A 17,694-nucleotide genomic window follows, 5' to 3' on the forward strand; every position below is an offset into this window, starting at 1 on the left:
CAGCAGAAACTGACGTGCAGAATGAGGGACCTCTTTGAGGTTTGCAATGATGAACTTTAAGTGACATCTGTGCTAGGTGATTTTTTCTGGCAATAGTCATTTCCTTGGATCCAGGCACAGAGGAGAAAATAAATTGGTTTCTCTAAAGGTTGCAGATACATTAGGTGATAACTGAGGGAGAGAGGGACAAGTGAGGTAAGGATGTTTGCAAGATGTGATTATCATTATAGACTAGGGCATTTAACCTGAACAAGGAATACAGTTAAGACAGGAGGGAAGAGGCACAGTGACAGTGAGTAAAGGTGGAGTCTGTGTTTTTGATCAGAAGGAAGTTAAAGAATTAAAGTTGTGCTTCTAGAGTCAATATCTTAGAATAGAAAGTATGGTTACATATTGGGATATTTAAAATCCAGATCTAAGAGAAGGCTCAGTTTCTGATGATGACAGCATCCAATGTGTGTCCAGAAGAGCAGATGGCTGAGGTAGAGTAGACGAAATAGTCATTGTAGGTGGAGAGGAAAAGAACAGAGATCCCAGTTTCTGTAGACGTCATCGATACGTAAATCACTAAGGATGTGTGGAGGAGAGGAAGACTGTGAGCCAGGAACAGAAGTTTTCAGTGTGTGTAGTAAACTAGGTTTCAGTTGCTGCATCTATGAGGAACAGAGCATATTTGTTTCTTTGAATTGGTCTTTTTAATGCAACCAGATTTATTTCTCTTTTGTTCACATGAGCTCATGAAAAATGGAACTTCTCTCTTTTTTAAAATATGTTTTTATGGATTTTAGAGAGAGGAAGAGAGAGGGAGAGAGAAACATACATCGGTTGCCTCCCATACACACCCCAACCAGGGGCCGAATCTGCAACCTGGGTATGTGCCCTGACCGGGAATCGAACCTGCAACCTTCTGGTGTGCAGGGCGACGTCCAACCACTGAGCAACACCAGCCAGGGTGAGAGCTTTTTCAATTATGTATCCTGAAAATTTTATTTATTACAAACCAAAATGCTCACCACTGCAGCTCTAGGAAGTGCTGAATCCAGAAATGATTGTGAAGAGCTAGACAACACCAGGGAAATCACAGAGGAGCTGGAACAGCAGGAGCAGAGGAGAGAAAGACATTCAAGAGCAAATTACAGGGAAATGGAAGAGAGTTTAAATTTGGGGGGGGGATAAAGTGATTGTTAAAAAATGTCATGAGTTATATATTTAACTCTTTTCTCCACTATATCCAAGCTGAAGATGGGCATTACATAGACTAGTTTCTTGAATATTAACATAGAGATAATAACACGTATGCCATCTGGTTGTTTTGAAGGTTAAACAAGGGGAACTATGTAAAGCCCATTTATTATGAAAGGTATAGGCTAAGATGCTACAAGAAAAAGACCTAAAATTATAGTTACTTCAAAAAGAAATGTATTTTTCTACCACGTAGCAGACCAAGGTGGGTAGATGAGCCCTGTTTCACAAGGCCATTCAAATTCTTTATATCTTAATATTTTCTCATATCCTATGGCATGGTTTTGCTCATGGTTGAAGCTGGCTGACCTCCATTTCTGTGTTCCTGTTTGCAGGGGTTGGGATGGGGGGTGGAGAGAAAGAATCAAAGTCTAGGACAGACAGTTTATCTTCAGGAAGCTGACACATGTCATACATGTTTCAACTTCTAACGCACTGGCCCAAACTTAGTCACATGGCTAGTGCAGTTTCTAGCAGGCCAGCCCTGTTCTAATCCTCAATTTTGGAGCTTTTGGAGTCAAATACCAAAAGAAATAAGAAGAAAATGGATCCTAAGACAGAGTTGCAGTCTCTACCATAGCACCTATGACAATACTTGGTCCATGTTATTAATTATTAGTTCCATTACTTACTCTTTTCAGCAATACCTTTAGTCCTCCTTGATAGACTTGATTGACTTGTATGTGAAAACACATTCAATTTTTATTTATAAATATACAATAAAATTGGATTCCTTGATGATTATTGACATACCCCCAAAACCAATTCAGGAACACTCTACATGTACAAGTGTTTAACCCCATGTACAAGGGTTTTTCTGAGTCCATTCCCATAATAAAATGATGGCACAGCATGTGGTTTAAGTATATGGAGAACTTGAATATGGAGTCTACACTCAAACACTTGGTATATCTGGATATGGTAGAGATTTATTTATTATTTGACTAAGTGTGACAAATTTGTGTATATGGGCCCAGCCCAAGTAAAAATACTCATAAGTAGCAAATTAGTAAAACGTCCATACATTACTTTCTGTTGAGTTACTTTGGTAATTGCCCTCACAACAATATATTGTCTCTGTGACTGTCTAGTCTCGTTTCGGTTTGCTCAGCAAGCATTTGTTTGCTTCTGAGCACCTCTGCCTGTCCAGCACATGTCCCATGAAGTAAGAGAACATTTGCCTCTGATTCTACCAAAGCGTTTCCAGTGATGATCCCATGCTGAGTAATGTGGCTGTAGCAGTACTAGGGACGTGTAAATTAGGGTGTTAATGAGGAACCTAATCCGCTCAAATTTACAGAGTTCCCAGGAATCAGGCTCATAGAACTGAAATAGGTCATTACTACACAAAGTCAATTTTATTGGGAAAATAAGGCACTTAACTTCTATTGGCAAATAAAGAACTTTATAACAGGGACTCTGTAAATTCAATGAAAAAAATTACACAACTAATTCCATTTAAAACAACAGCTTTTTACATGTGAGTCTGTGTATAGAGCAAAGGACTTTCTGACTCTCCTCCTTTTGATCACTACGCACCGTCTCCTGTAAAGTCATTTTGTCTGTTACCTTGTCCAGAGGCTTTCCTTGATAATTCCCTGTACTCTTGTGTTCTATTTTTAACACTTTAAAAATATTTTTAAACTGTTTAGACTTGTTAATGCCTGGGTGTGCAAAAAAAAAAAACAATGTTATTATGATTTCATTGTTTAGCTGCTAATACCATAAATAGAGAAAGAAAATGACATGTAGCTAGCACATGCTATGTATCAATTTTATTCACATACATATTTTCGTTAAATCTAATGCAGTTTTGTACGATGGTTGAAACTCATGTCTGAGTTTTGAATTACGGTTTTAGGTTTGAATTACCTGCTTGCCAATTTTTGTGTAAGTCACCTTAGGTGAAATAAGCCTAAATTTTCTTATTTTCATAGTTACAGAAGCTACTCAGTAATGTTGCTGGATGGTGAAATAAAGTCATGTGTACAAACACTTAGATTATCCTGATATGGAGTAAACAGTAAATAAAAGTCAGCTATTATTTTTGTTATTACTAAGTGCTTTTGAAGTTGGAGGTATTGTAAGTCCACTTGTATCAATGACAAACTTTTAGGTTCAAAGATTTTAGGTAATTTGAAAAATCTAAGTAGAATGGAAGATGTGGAATTTAAAAATCTGTCTTTGTTTTTGTTTGTTTTTTGTATTGTGTTCTTGACCAACACCTAAGCAAATAGTTGTTTTTAGGACTAAAAGTAGCAGCCCATTTTTAGGCAGGGAGCTGGTAGTATATCCTGTATCCTGGGTGGGTTGAGAAAGAAAGACAATAATTGTTTTCTCATACACATTGGATCCTGTTGTTTTTCACATGGTATTGTTAGAGAGACTGTGGTTTTTATTAAGTAGCTTTTGTTTTGCAAATGCAGCTTCCTCCTCGCTGCGCCTTCCCTTTAAAGGGAAGAGAAAGGAATCCAAATGGGTCAGACCTGAAGCTAAACGTGTAGACAGTGAAGGAATTCTGCACTGGGTTCTGAGAAGTCTGCATTACTGTCAGATTCCTAATCCAAAAATTGTATTGTACTATACTATGCTATTGTTTCACTTTTAGAGAACTAATATTATCCTCTTAGAATCAGAGTAAAAACTTAAGAGTTGCAAGTGTTGAGTCAAGCAAAGAGTTTAAAGAAAAATTAGGGTTCATGTAGCAAAGAGAAAACATATAAATACCAAGTTTAAAGACTGTATCATTCATCCTGTCCCTTGGGGGCAATTTGCAATGCAGCCATAGTAATGATATTCAAGTATACATAAATATATATACTCATGTGTATATAAGCCATGACATATTGTATATAATATGTCTTATATAAATCATATGTATTTATTATATATAATGTATGTCACATATAAAAATATATATATAGTTTAAATGGAGTTTGTTCTAAAGCTTGGCACTTTGTTAATTCACAGAAAATTTATTTCATTTATCTCAAGGAATGCCAGTGATTTTGGCTGACATATTCTACTTCTACACATATCTTTTTGTGAAGCTAGATGAAAAAAAGCTCTACTTGATTCCAGTGCCCTGGTGAATGGACCTCACTTTTAGAAGCAATGATGAAAGTTGTTTTGGTTGGGGAGGAAACTAGTGGCAGGGAAATAGAAGATAATTGCAGTGTTCTGGGTGACAGGTGATAAGAAATTAGATTAAGTGGAGATGTGGTGATAGAGAAGATATATTTTTAAATACCTGGAAGTATTATGTTAGAAATAGTACTTAGAAATTAAGAGGAAAAAAGTGGAATGAATCTTGGATTTGGACTTTGATGACAGGTGAATAAGTTTTTAAAAGACAAGTAACAATAATTAGTTAGAAACAAGTTGAGATTTAATAGAGATCATCAAGATCATTCAGATGAAAGTTAGGTATACACAGTAACCGAAAGTTTTAAGAAATTTTATAAAACTTACTATTTAATTTTTTAAGAACTTTATTAAACACCTATTACGTGCTTCATAGCAGCTTTTTACAAGCATTGTTTAAAGATTGTATTATTATTCTGAGATTTAGCCTCGAGTATAATTGTTATAGAAATAGATTTGTGTGTGTATTAGAGTCAGGAATATAAGTTTGATGTATGTATTAGATTTGAAATAAGTAACTTCATCTTGTGTGACCGAGTGTAATTGTGAGGCCTGCGTGCCACGATAAGATTAACACTTTGTAGCCCTGGCTTCCAAGCAGGCCCGAGCTCTGTAGGACCCTGATAAGACACACTGAAGACGCACCACACCTTCAACCCAGCTGTTAAAAGCAGCGGCTTTTCGGCCACATCTTTGGATGCTTGTCTGCCCTCCACAGACTTCATCCCCAGCTCCGGGAAAGCTGACCCTGCCTTGCTCTGCCCTGCACCTCTCTAGGAGAACTTCCAGAGGGCTGCAGTGACCGACGCCGTCGCGGCCGCACCCCCAGACCTTGTGTGTGTCTTTCAGCGGATCCTCCGGGTGGCCTGCTGGTGCCAAGAACCATTGGGAACTGGTAAATAAACCCTGTGTGATTTGCTTCATGTTTGTCTCTGTCTCCCTTCTTGAAACTTGAATTATTGGCTCGGTCTCATTGAATTAAAGTGTCTCTCGACCCTCACGGTGGTATAGCCACGTATTGGGAGTTAGACCACCTGCGTTTATGTCTCCAGAGAAACTGGGACAGTTGGCGTAGTCGGCAGGATTGTGCCAAAGAATTGGCAAGTATACGCAGGATTTTATTTTACAGCAGGATATAACCTGTTGGTGTGTATTACAGATGAATACACACATTCTAAATTCTAGACTTTGAATTTTATGTCAGCGTAAAAATTTCTTAATTGGATATACCCGGAATTAGCTGTACCAATTTGAAACTTTGAAAACTGTGGGAAATACACCTGCTCTCTGACCAAGTGAGTTCAGTGCACTATAATCTATGCGCGTTCACCGTTTGGAACTTAAGCTATTTTGAGAAAGGATCGTGAGTTGCTTTCAGTTTCTCGGATCTCTGCCCACTATTACAAGCTTTAACGCCGTTCACCTGCGGGGCGCACCCAGGAGAGACCTACTCCCAAAGGCTCAGCCGGAGGGCAAAAGGGGTTTCTCTGTCCCAAGGGATCCGAGGTAGCGGATTGTACTACCCGGCGGCTTGCGTGGGAGATAAAACCGGACTTTGGAGGAAGTTCGGGCCGTAGAACTGTCAGTTGACAATCGATGCCAAGTATCTCAATAAGCTTAAACAGGCAAGCGTATCCCTGGTGTATAAATCGTGTGCCTGGTTCCTTTCGGACCCGTGTTGGCGGATTGTACCAACCGCGTGATTACGTGTAGGACTCAGTCGTGGCATAAACGATTTTGGTCTTTGAAATAAGGTGTATATGTTTTCAAACTAAATTTTGAGAAAAAGAAAGTGACATTTCTAAACCGTCCGGGTGGACGAGTTGTGAAAAAATTTTGTGGCAGAGCTAATGACTAAAATTTCAAGAAGGATCCTTCAATTGCTTTCCAAACTACATTCTTTTCTTTTTCTCACTGATATTCGTACTTCTGTAGTCCAAAGGGCTCCCACACCTAATTCCATCTATCCCTTTGGTAGGAACGGGCCAGTAATTAGACTCACATTTAGAAAATAAGATGGAGAAACTTAGGGCCTGGTGGAGGAAATTAACACGTAAACAACCTCCCTTGGCAAACATCCCAGGAGAGAGTAAGTGGCGCACCCTAGAGGACGCGCTGAGAAAGAAACATACTGTAGCTCATACACCCAGGCTTAATGCTGACGTAACCAATAATCCAGCTACATTAATACCAGTGATAGAGAGAGCACCACCTCAGGAGATAGTACCTATATTGCTACATACTATCCACAATTTGCAAGAAGATAATGACAGAGGGAAAGAATTAGCAAAAATAGTAGTTAACAAATACTCAGCCAAACCCGCAGTAGTCAGAAAGAAAATTATTAAGAGAGAACAAGGAGAGAATCAACCTGAAGAGGTTGTAGAATTTACATCTTTTGACAGAAAGGAATTATCAGAACTTAGACAAATTATTATTAAAGGAGACAAGACAGATGTAGATTGGTTAGTTTCTATCTTTGAAAGGGGAGGACATACTACCATGCTTAGTGCAGATGAATTAGCACAGGTAGTAGATGCAATCGAACTTTCTAAAGTAAAGGATGAGGTAAAGAGAGCTATGGAAAGTAACAGAAATTTAGTTCAATCTTTATGGCAGTGGATTTCTGAAGCTTGGAGGAGAGCATTTCCAATTGTAGATTTTACTTCCTCACAATTCTCTCGAGAGTGGAGATCATTAGGAGAATTACAGAAACAGCTCAGAAAATTAGTCATTCTGAATGGTGTCTACCATCCAGAAAACGACAGCCCTTGGGAATGCCAGAATATACAAGGTATTATAAGAGCATTAATTAGAAATGCACCAGAAGGATACAAAATTCAACTCCAGAATTTAATTTCTGGTGCCACCACTGCTAATGAAATTAAAACTAAGATTACTCTTCATGAGGACTTAATTCAGGACAGGAAATTCACCTTTTCAACAAGGGAAAAAGGCAAGGAACCACCCATAGAATCTACCTTTGCTTTCCTAACTAACATTAGAGGTCAACAGAACATGTCATTTAAGCCCAGAAAACAATTTTCAGGCAACAATAATAGGCCTCAATATCCACAGAAACAAGGAGAATACTGGAAATCTAACAACCCTTTTTTCAAAAAACTTTCTTACCCACGAACAAACAACTCTAACAATAATCCTTTTAGAAATAATAATCCTTTTAGGTCCAACAATAACAACAACATTAATAGACAAAATTATCAGAATCAGAATCAAATTTCTTCTCAAAATAGAAACCCATTTCGTAGGCAGCAACAGGGAAACACTTTCAGTCAACAGGGAAACTGGAAGGGCCCCCGACCACAGTATTTGAGGGAAGGGGGCCAATAGATTATCAAAGGAATTATGAACTAAATGAGTGTAAGCAATTTGATTTCTCAGGTATACACTATATACACACTGATAACAGACCTTATATTACACTTAATATAGTCATAAATTCTAACACTATCCCTACCACCTTTCTTGTAGATACTGGATCACAGATTTCTTTATACAATTCTAATTTCTCTAATTCAAATGGAAAATCTATTGTTATTGAAGGAGTTACAGGAAATACCATTATTGCTAACTCACTTAAATGCACTATTCTCTATAGAGATAGGAAAATTCCTTGCACCTTACATACAGCACCTAACGTAGCTAACCTAATTGGTATGGATGTCATTCCTAATATATTCTGTTCCTCAATCAAGAGTTTGGCAGTTACGAAGTTTCATACCAATCTAGCAGCCATCAATATAGAACCAGTTACTTTACCTACTCCAACACAAGCTTCCTTTACTCCCCAATATCCACTCAAGGGTGGACATGCTGATGTCACAGCAGCATTAGAGAAATTACTCAAAGAAGATATTATTGAAATAGGTAGATCTCACATTTATAATAGTCCAATTTGGCCAGTTAAGAAACCTAATGGAACATACAGAATTACCATTGATTACAGAAATTTAAATAAGGTCTCACCCACTCTTCCAGGAACATTACCTAATGCAACTGAAGTTATTAATATTATCCAATCTGATCTGCCAAAATATATGGCAGCAGTGGATTTGTCAGACATGTTTTTTGCCATCCCACTTCATGAGGACTCTAGACAGTTTACTACTTTTACATGGCAAGGAAAGCAATATCAATTTAAAAGATTACCACAAGGTTACAAAAATTCACCCACCATAGCTCACAATCTTCTAGCTTCTTACATTGATCCCACAAAATATACCTCAAAAATCATACAGTACATAGATGATATCATGCTATACAACAACAATTTAGAAGTCTTGAGAAAAGACCTAGACTCCTTAGTATCTTATTTGCAGCAAAATGGGTGGACAATTAACCCAGACAAAATACAAAGGCCTGGCACACAAGTTACCTTCTTAGGCATTAACTGGAGCTCTCAAGGCAGATCTGTTCCAGAGAAAGTTATTAATAAATTAGATTCTCTAAAATCACCTACTAACAAGAAGGAAGCACAACAACTTATGGGATTATTTATGTTCTGGAGGCAACACATACCATATCTAGCAGACATAGCTAAACCAATTTACAAAGTCACCAGGAAAGCAATAGATTTTGTTTGGAATGAGGAACAGGAGCAGGCTTTCCAACAACTTAAGGAGTACATACACCTCTTTTCTACTCTCCAGTCTATAAGACCGGGAGATAGGATAGTCTTAGACATAGCTTTCCTACAGGATCATGGTCACTGGGGACTTTACAAAAAGTCACCAGATGAGCCTAGATTAATTCCAGTAGGATTTTGGTCCAAAAAATTTCCACATTCTCATTTTAAATACTCCCCTTATGAAAAATTAATTTGGACTTTGTATGCTGCACTATTGCATACTGAGCCTTTGACAGGACTTCAACCCATTAAGGTCAGGAGTACCTTGCCACTCAAGGCATGGTTAGATATGTCAGCGGAAGAATTGGCAGGTAGCCAAATTGAGGAGAAGGTACTCGCATGGAAGTGGTATATCAATTCGCGTAGTACCAGCGGCGCTGGAGAACCAGCCCTCCTCACCGAGGAGGTTTGCAAGCTTGAGGTAGAGCCACCTACCCGTGCCAACAAGCTTGCCCCAATGGCAAAACCCATTGGGACGTGTGGACCAAAATACTCACCCACCTTGAAAAATGCCTGGTTTACAGACGGATCAGCCTCCGTGTCCGGCGACCGACATACTTGGAGAGCTGCGGCTTTCAATCCCGCGACATGTCAAGCCCTGACAGCAAAGGGTGAGTCCAAATCTGCTCAACATGCAGAACTCATTGCAGCATACCTAGCAGTGAAAGACTCTGTAGAACAACATAGAGCTAAGGTGTATATTTACACCGACTCTTGGGCCATATATAATGGTATTATATTATGGTCCGGGAAATGGAAAGAAACTGATTGGAGTATTAATGGAAAGGAAATTTGGTCCAAACCTTACTGGGTTAAGTTAGATGAATTTTCAGAAAGGATTAAGATATATGTCACACATGTTAGTGCACACGCTACAGACAACTCACCTACTACATTACACAATCAAGTAGCAGATCAATTAGCTAAAGGACTCACACCCGATCAAGAAGTCACAATCCTTGATAGAACTAAATCATTACCCATTAAATTATCTATTAAGAAAGATGAGGATGGTAATTATTTTATACCTCCAATTCCAACTATCAAGTTAAAAAAGAGAGATGGCAAATACATGGTTGACAAACCTAAGGAAGAACTTATTCTACCAATCCAATTCATTAAACAGATTCATACTAATTTAGGACACATTGGACACTCTGCACTCATAAATTGGTTCTATAAAAGAAATATTAAGACCCCCATTAAAGATATTAAATCAGCTGTAAATTCTTGTGAAACTTGTAAAGGAACTCAGATGTTTAGGGCTTTACAACCACCTAGAATTAGTAAACCCTTATTTCCTAATCAACTTCTACAAATTGACTTTATTGGTCCATTAACAGTACCTTTTACCCAAAAATATGCTTGTACTTTAGTAGATGTATGCACTGGAATTCTAACTGCAATTGGTTCTAATCACCCAGATGCCAATACTACTCTTAAAACAATCCAAAGTTGGATGACCCATTTTGGTCCTCCACAATGCATTGAATCAGATCAAGGTTCACACTTTACAGCAGCAAAAGTTCAGAAATTAGCACAGGAATATGATATTGATTGGAATTTTCATTTACCTTATAACCCTACAGCAGCAGGTACAATTGAAAGACATAATGGTCTTCTTAAACATAAGATCCAAACTTTGATGATGGACAGACACTTCACATCTCTACAAGAGTTGTTAGATAGAGCTACTCTTTTACTAAATAGCAGACCTAGACCACAGAGGTTATCACCATTTGAAGAACTTTATGCTCCTCATCTTGAAAAAATCCCAGATTATGAATTTGTTCCACCTACACCTAAAATTCATAGAAATTTACCTTATAAAATTTTAACCAAAAATCCTAAAGATGGCTCCCTATCCCCACAGGAAATAATTGCACACAGCGGAGCCTCGTTATATTGGACTGTAAATAACAAGGGACATTTACAACAGACCAAGATAGGCAATTCTCAACCTTTTACTTGAGACCTACACTTATCATATTGCTTTACACACTTCTATCAGCCATACTTTCTTTCTTTCTCTTACAAATCCTTATAATCTTTATCTCACAGGATGCATTTAGGGACCGTTATGAAAATAGTTACTTTCCTTCTTACTTTTATTCTACTCCTCGCCATAGTGATTGGCACTCTGACCCTTACATGGTGCCAATGGAGAACATACACTCCACCCATCACATACTCTAATGATATTGAACATCTTCGAGGAATAATTCATGATATCATTTCCAACCTCACTACCCCCACATCTTGGTTCTATAATCACACTGTCTGTATCCTGACAGGTCTATCCTGGAGCGATGGGAGCTCAACATAACCGAATTCCTTCAGACCGTCAAAGGAAATATAGTTACCCCATCACCTAATACTATTCAACTTTCTAATCCTACTCCTCCTCCATCACCAGATATTGCTGATATTGTGGCTTTACCACAACCTCCTACTCATACCCCTTCAGCACCTACTGCAACCCAACCTTTACAACCTTCTACTCCTCTTTACCCACTTTCACACCTGAATCCCCCGCCACAACAGAGACGTTACCGCAGACTCTATCCTGATCTTATCAACCCTTCATGGTACACTAGGATTGCTTTACTAGATGCAAGTGCTTACCCACAACCTATTTGCTCTGCTTTCTCAGGTGGAGTTATAGAAATAGTTCAAGGAACCCTTGATGGCATTCAAAGCCTTTCTGAATATTTACCAGGTCAGGCTGCAATTGATTGGATTTCTATGCTGAAAGATTATATAACAATAGCTGAACAAGCAATTTATGCAGAAGATAGAAATCCACCTCAGATACTCTCATTGTCCACACCAACAGAATTTCTTACTCAACTTTGTTTAGGAAGCCTAGGAGCTCCCGAATCAACCCCAGAATGGCATTTCCGCCCAGCTATTACCCAACGAGAAAAAGAATCGGAGGAACTTATGCAAATGTTAGAGGAAGAGGAATCATTTATATAACTCTAGCTTCTGTAATACTTTTTAAAATCTGCAATGGTACAACTATTTCTCCTACTATAGCTACTTCTTTTGAAACTTCTACTAAAACTTCTACTACTACTACTATAAAACCAAATACTATAGCAGCAGCTATGACTATGGAACCACCTCTTCATAACCTTACTTTAGAACAACCTCCACAACATTACATCTTTCACCCTCCTTATATCTTCACTAACAATACTCTTTTTTCTCTAACTATAGGACACTTTGATTTCAACACTTCTCTATATTACACTGCTACACATAAACTATGTCCAAGTTATTATACACAGAAGTATTGTCAGCTACAAGCTTTAAATGAAGATCAGACTACTCTAAGAGCATATCATCACACACAACTTAAAGACTGTGTGAAACTTCAATGGTTTCAGGATGCATTACGTACTAGATCTGTATCAATTGTTGACACACAATCTCGGGAACCACAGGGAATAACTTATCATATCTCTAATGATACCCTTTTACAATTAAGAGGATCCATCATAATGCCGATACAGTCAATAGACCCTTATAGCACTGAAGAAAATAATACTTGTATACAAAGAGCAACTTTTAATGTAGTACCCTTCATGGAACACTTAATGAGTTTTTGGAATACAGGAGAACTAGATGACACAGATATAGAGGACTATGAGTATGATGATGAGAACATTACTAGTTTGAATCTAGCTGCCTCAACAGAAACAACAGAAACCTTAGAGGCCACTACTCCTACTACCTCACTAACCACTCCAACTTTCATGAATCCCAAACCCTTTTTCTCACCACCAATTTCAAATCCTACATTACCAGAAGGCTTCCCTGAAGGACATCCTATTAATCATACAGTAAAGGAAGGTGACATAACATATTATCAATATTATCTTACAGAGTTTCCAAATTTTCCAACCTTTGGCAATTTTTGCATTGGAATAGAATGCACTATAGGTGCCTCTGAAGGCACTGCATTTGCCTCTCATATGAGGACACCATTGGATGATGCAATCACACCTGAAGAATACCTAGAGAAGGACAATAATTTTTGGCCTTTTAGACATATACCTCAGGTGCTGACTGATCTAATTTCCCCTGTCACTTATGATGATTTTACCATAGAACCCAAATTATGGGAAGCACCTCGATTTGGTCCCATCTATCAAATCTGTTTTGCAGCAGGCATAGTGAATAATTCTTTTCCACTTAATGATACTGACCCTTTCGATCAAAGCTTTACATTCATAGAAAAGGCAATTTATTGTAGAGACCCTTCTTTCCTACCAAAACCGATAAAAGAACTCTTACAGAAACATACCTATCAAAAAACAATCACATTAGCATCTAAACTCAGAACACCATCGGCTCTAGGGTTTACCCAAAACACATGGAACTTACCAAAACAGAGGGGCATGCTTAATAGTACTCACTTATGTCGAGGCAGAGGAAATATTATACAAACAACTATAAATGCTATGATTGTAGGCGTAAAAACACCTATAAAAGCTCTTGAATACCCACCACAGGACTGCTCTAACATCACAACAAGTACAATGACATTTACATCAAAAATAGACACAACCTTACACAATTGGCTTCAGTCTACTCATATCTTAATAAGGGAAGAACCCAATAATCTAAATTCCTCACTTATTGGCAATATCACACTCCAATTTTCGTCTATCCAATTTCAGCAAACAACATTTCCTATATTTTTATTCAGAAGTAACACCTCTAATATCAATTTAACAAAGGAGAGTCAGACATACCATGACTGTTCCATTCACAAATTCATGATTTTACATCCTAACCTACCATATGGTGTTATTCCAATACATTCCATTAACACTAAAGCTGCACCCTTTAGATATCATCCTTACTCTTATGGCCCTTTTCCTATCACAAAGTATAGGAATATATCAGTAAAATTTGATTATACTCAGGGCACTCTTACTAGTGCAGCGCCTCACACTATACAGAAATGGTACAAGTTTCCTGAAAATGTTACCAGACCAACACCATTCCCTTTAGACAAAACTCATTGGGATCTTTGTTCTCAGGTATTAGACCCTAGGATTAATCTCACTTACAATGTCTCTTATGGAATGAAACCAACCTCTTGGTTTTCTACTTTTGGTGCGGAGATTAACACTCACAACACCTTTAGAATCGCAGGAAGTTTATCACTAGGTTATCAATCATACATGATAATGTACCTTGAAGGAGGATGGAAAAAAGCCTTCCTACACCATCACTCACCTATTACTAACCACACAGTATTACCTAATTCTGATTTCTTCCATGTATCAAACCCGAGAGATCAATGCTCTACTAAGACACCTCTAGACCCCTGCATTATCTATAGAGGATGTTATAATAGCACCATATGTTTAAGGACTTTACATTTTCCTTCCATCTATTCATATGGTATTATTAAGCCTGCACCTACCATTTTAACACCACCTCCTGTCATGACCCACTCTGATAATCCAATTCGAATTATTTACAAACCACAAATTCAACGCACCACTCTGTACTTTTCACCTTCTGACTTTCTTGTAACCTCCCTTATACCTGCATGTGCTTCACAACAACTTAACATACAATTACCACCCTTTCCCCAACGTTTTCATTCTAATGTTAGGAAACTCCTACAACTTGATGCAGCCTCATTTGCAATGGCATCTCTCTCCCTAACTGTATCTATAGCTAATTCTATTAAGATCAACAAACTGACACGTGACTTAAATGTCTTCATGTCAGAAACGGCCACGGAAGAGGCAAAGATAATGAGATTAGTCTCATCTTCTTTTGATTCGGCCTATGCACTAGCTGCACAGACCCAAAAACAAATCAGATTATTATCCGAAGCAACTAAACAACAGAATGAGGCTATCCAAAAGCTTCACATGGACCTAGAGGACCTCAATACTCGATTCCAAATGTATCAATTCAAATGGCAATGCATAAAAATTCAAGACCATTTGACTCAGGCCCACAGAGACATGCTTAATTTAATGCAGTTAGGTACTGGATTTAATCCCTTATGGAGCGATGCTACTGCAAGAGTTGACTTCTCTAAGCCTGTTGGTTGTGACACGGCAGACTGCAAAATATCTATTCTAACAACTATTGGCGGAGAAAATCTCCTAGCCTACTCCACTATTGATATTCCTACCAAAATAGGAGAAGATTATGTCTTACCTATAGGCGATCTTTTGTTCGTTGATCCCTACTTTTTCAAAAAATCAGATCTTATTGAATTCTCGCCCACTGTCTACATTGCTCATAATGCACTTTATGCAGACTCTTTTCCTGTTGCTTTAATCCCACATCAGCCTAGACCCACTTTCTACTCTTTAGGAAGACATAATTGGGTAATTTGTTTCTCTAACTTTTCCTACTTTGACCATAAGACCTTTTTAGATGTCAACATTCAAGGCATGAATAATTGCTCTCTCCTTACTAATGCTATGAACATTTCTATAAATAATGTCACACATTATACTACTTATACAGAATCTTCAACTATCTTTTGGCACCCTTCTATGCCCCTTGTCCCTACTCTAACTACCAAGCATTATACCGCCCCACCCACCCTTAACGAATCTTTTACTAAGTTAGCACAACTTGAGGGTCTCACTAAGAAGACGCTTCAACAACTCAAGAAGCCAATAGACGAACTACATCACATCGTCTACGTACCAAATGCTGGGACCATCGCAACCAAGGAGGACGTCAGGAAGCTACACACCGCCTGTCATCTCGGGGACACCCTCCTCTCACTTTGGAGAATCGTACCTTGCACTCCCAACTGGAACGCGCTGAACCCCGTGACCCTCATTCAACATGGATTTTCTTCTTTACAAAATACTTGGACTCTGATTAAGGAAATTGCTCTTGGTTTTGCTTGTTTCTTTTTGCTTTATCTCTTTCTTAAGATGATTTTTACTCTTCTTCCTCAGAAGAAGAAACCCCTTTTAGTCTGATTCCCTTGGACTAAATCCGCGGGAATCACCGGGTGGACTGTTATAGAAATAGATTTGTGTGTGTATTAGAGTCAGGAATATAAGTTTGATGTATGTATTAGATTTGAAATAAGTAACTTCATCTTGTGTGACCGAGTGTAATTGTGAGGCCTGCGTGCCACGATAAGATTAACACTTTGTAGCCCTGGCTTCCAAGCAGGCCCGAGCTCTGTAGGACCCTGATAAGACACACTGAAGACGCACCACACCTTCAACCCAGCTGTTAAAAGCAGCGGCTTTTCGGCCACATCTTTGGATGCTTGTCTGCCCTCCACAGACTTCATCCCCAGCTCCGGGAAAGCTGACCCTGCCTTGCTCTGCCCTGCACCTCTCTAGGAGAACTTCCAGAGGGCTGCAGTGACCGACGCCGTCGCGGCCGCACCCCCAGACCTTGTGTGTGTCTTTCAGCGGATCCTCCGGGTGGCCTGCTGGTGCCAAGAACCATTGGGAACTGGTAAATAAACCCTGTGTGATTTGCTTCATGTTTGTCTCTGTCTCCCTTCTTGAAACTTGAATTATTGGCTCGGTCTCATTGAATTAAAGTGTCTCTCGACCCTCACGGTGGTATAGCCACGTATTGGGAGTTAGACCACCTGCGTTTATGTCTCCAGAGAAACTGGGACAATAATGTAGTATTTTTGAAGAAATTAATTGAAAAATGTTAAAGCTATAGTACTTGTATTTGTCTGAGGCTCTTATCTTTATTCAAAGATTTGTTTTGTTTTAATGTAAGGTTCTCTGACCCAATATAAAGATATTTTAGTTTGGTTATTGCTGGAATACTTGAAGACCAAAAGTCTTATATATGATAGTATGGGTTATATTTGTTTTAGTGAAATGTCTAAACAAGGATTTTTAAAAAACCTTAACATTGCTCTGTTTTTCTTATTCAAGCAGCATCCATTCAGCTTAGGATGTGTAGGCACCCACGTTGAGGTGACACATCCAGTTAATTCCCATGAGCCAGGCACATTGCAAATACCACCTCAAATCAGCAATTCATTTTAGTGTATTTTTCATCCCAAAAGTGAATTTTCTCAAGATTTCTCAGATTGCAGGATTATATAGCTGTTCTAGACCATCCAGCTGTTTACCAAAATTCAAATTGAGGACTTCGTTATGAATATAAATGAAATGTGTGTTTTTATTTAGTCGCGTTCTTTTGGCACAGCCTCAGATAAGGCAGCACAACATTAATTAACACCTCATATTTTTCTTTCTGTCACAGGAGACTTTCCATTTCAGTTCTAGTGGATTGGGAATAGAAAATGATTTTGAAGCGGTGATTACAGCTTTATTTATCATTGTTCTCATTTTCCACACACAGGCCCTTGACTAGTGTAAAGGAAGCATTCTAATACTATGGTTTTCTAACCAATATAACTCTTTGTTTTATCTTTTTGTTGAAAACTTTAAAAATTACAAAATATTTGTCTCCCTTCCCAGTGTACAAAGTAAATACGAACACAAACTCACATTACCTTAGATTAGGAAACCAGGCATTGCAAATTTTACAGCAATGAACAAGGCATTAAAACTCTCTCATCTTCAGATCTTTTACTTATAAAATTACAGTAAGGAAGTTTAATTCTCAGATAATGTAGACAGTCATTGAGATAGCAAGTAAAATAGTAAAAT

At 38.3% G+C, this 17,694-nt stretch overlaps 1 protein-coding gene across 1 annotated transcript; it reads left to right on the plus strand.

Moving 5' to 3' along the window:
• The first annotated feature begins 9,225 nt into the window (after positions 1 to 9,225).
• Positions 9,226 to 16,556, plus strand: LOC148092446 (uncharacterized). Its single transcript, XM_087820511.1, has 2 exons — positions 9,226 to 9,645; positions 15,653 to 16,556. Exons 1-2 carry the CDS (start codon positions 9,324 to 9,326, stop codon positions 16,015 to 16,017), a joined length of 687 nt encoding a protein of 228 aa, XP_087676637.1. The 5' UTR covers positions 9,226 to 9,323; the 3' UTR covers positions 16,018 to 16,556.
• The last annotated feature ends 1,138 nt before the right edge of the window (positions 16,557 to 17,694 follow it).

The sequence above is a fragment of the Miniopterus natalensis genome, chromosome 9 (assembly GCF_054644295.1).
Source record: "Miniopterus natalensis isolate mMinNat1 chromosome 9, mMinNat1.hap1, whole genome shotgun sequence".
Lineage (NCBI taxonomy): Eukaryota > Metazoa > Chordata > Mammalia > Chiroptera > Miniopteridae > Miniopterus > Miniopterus natalensis.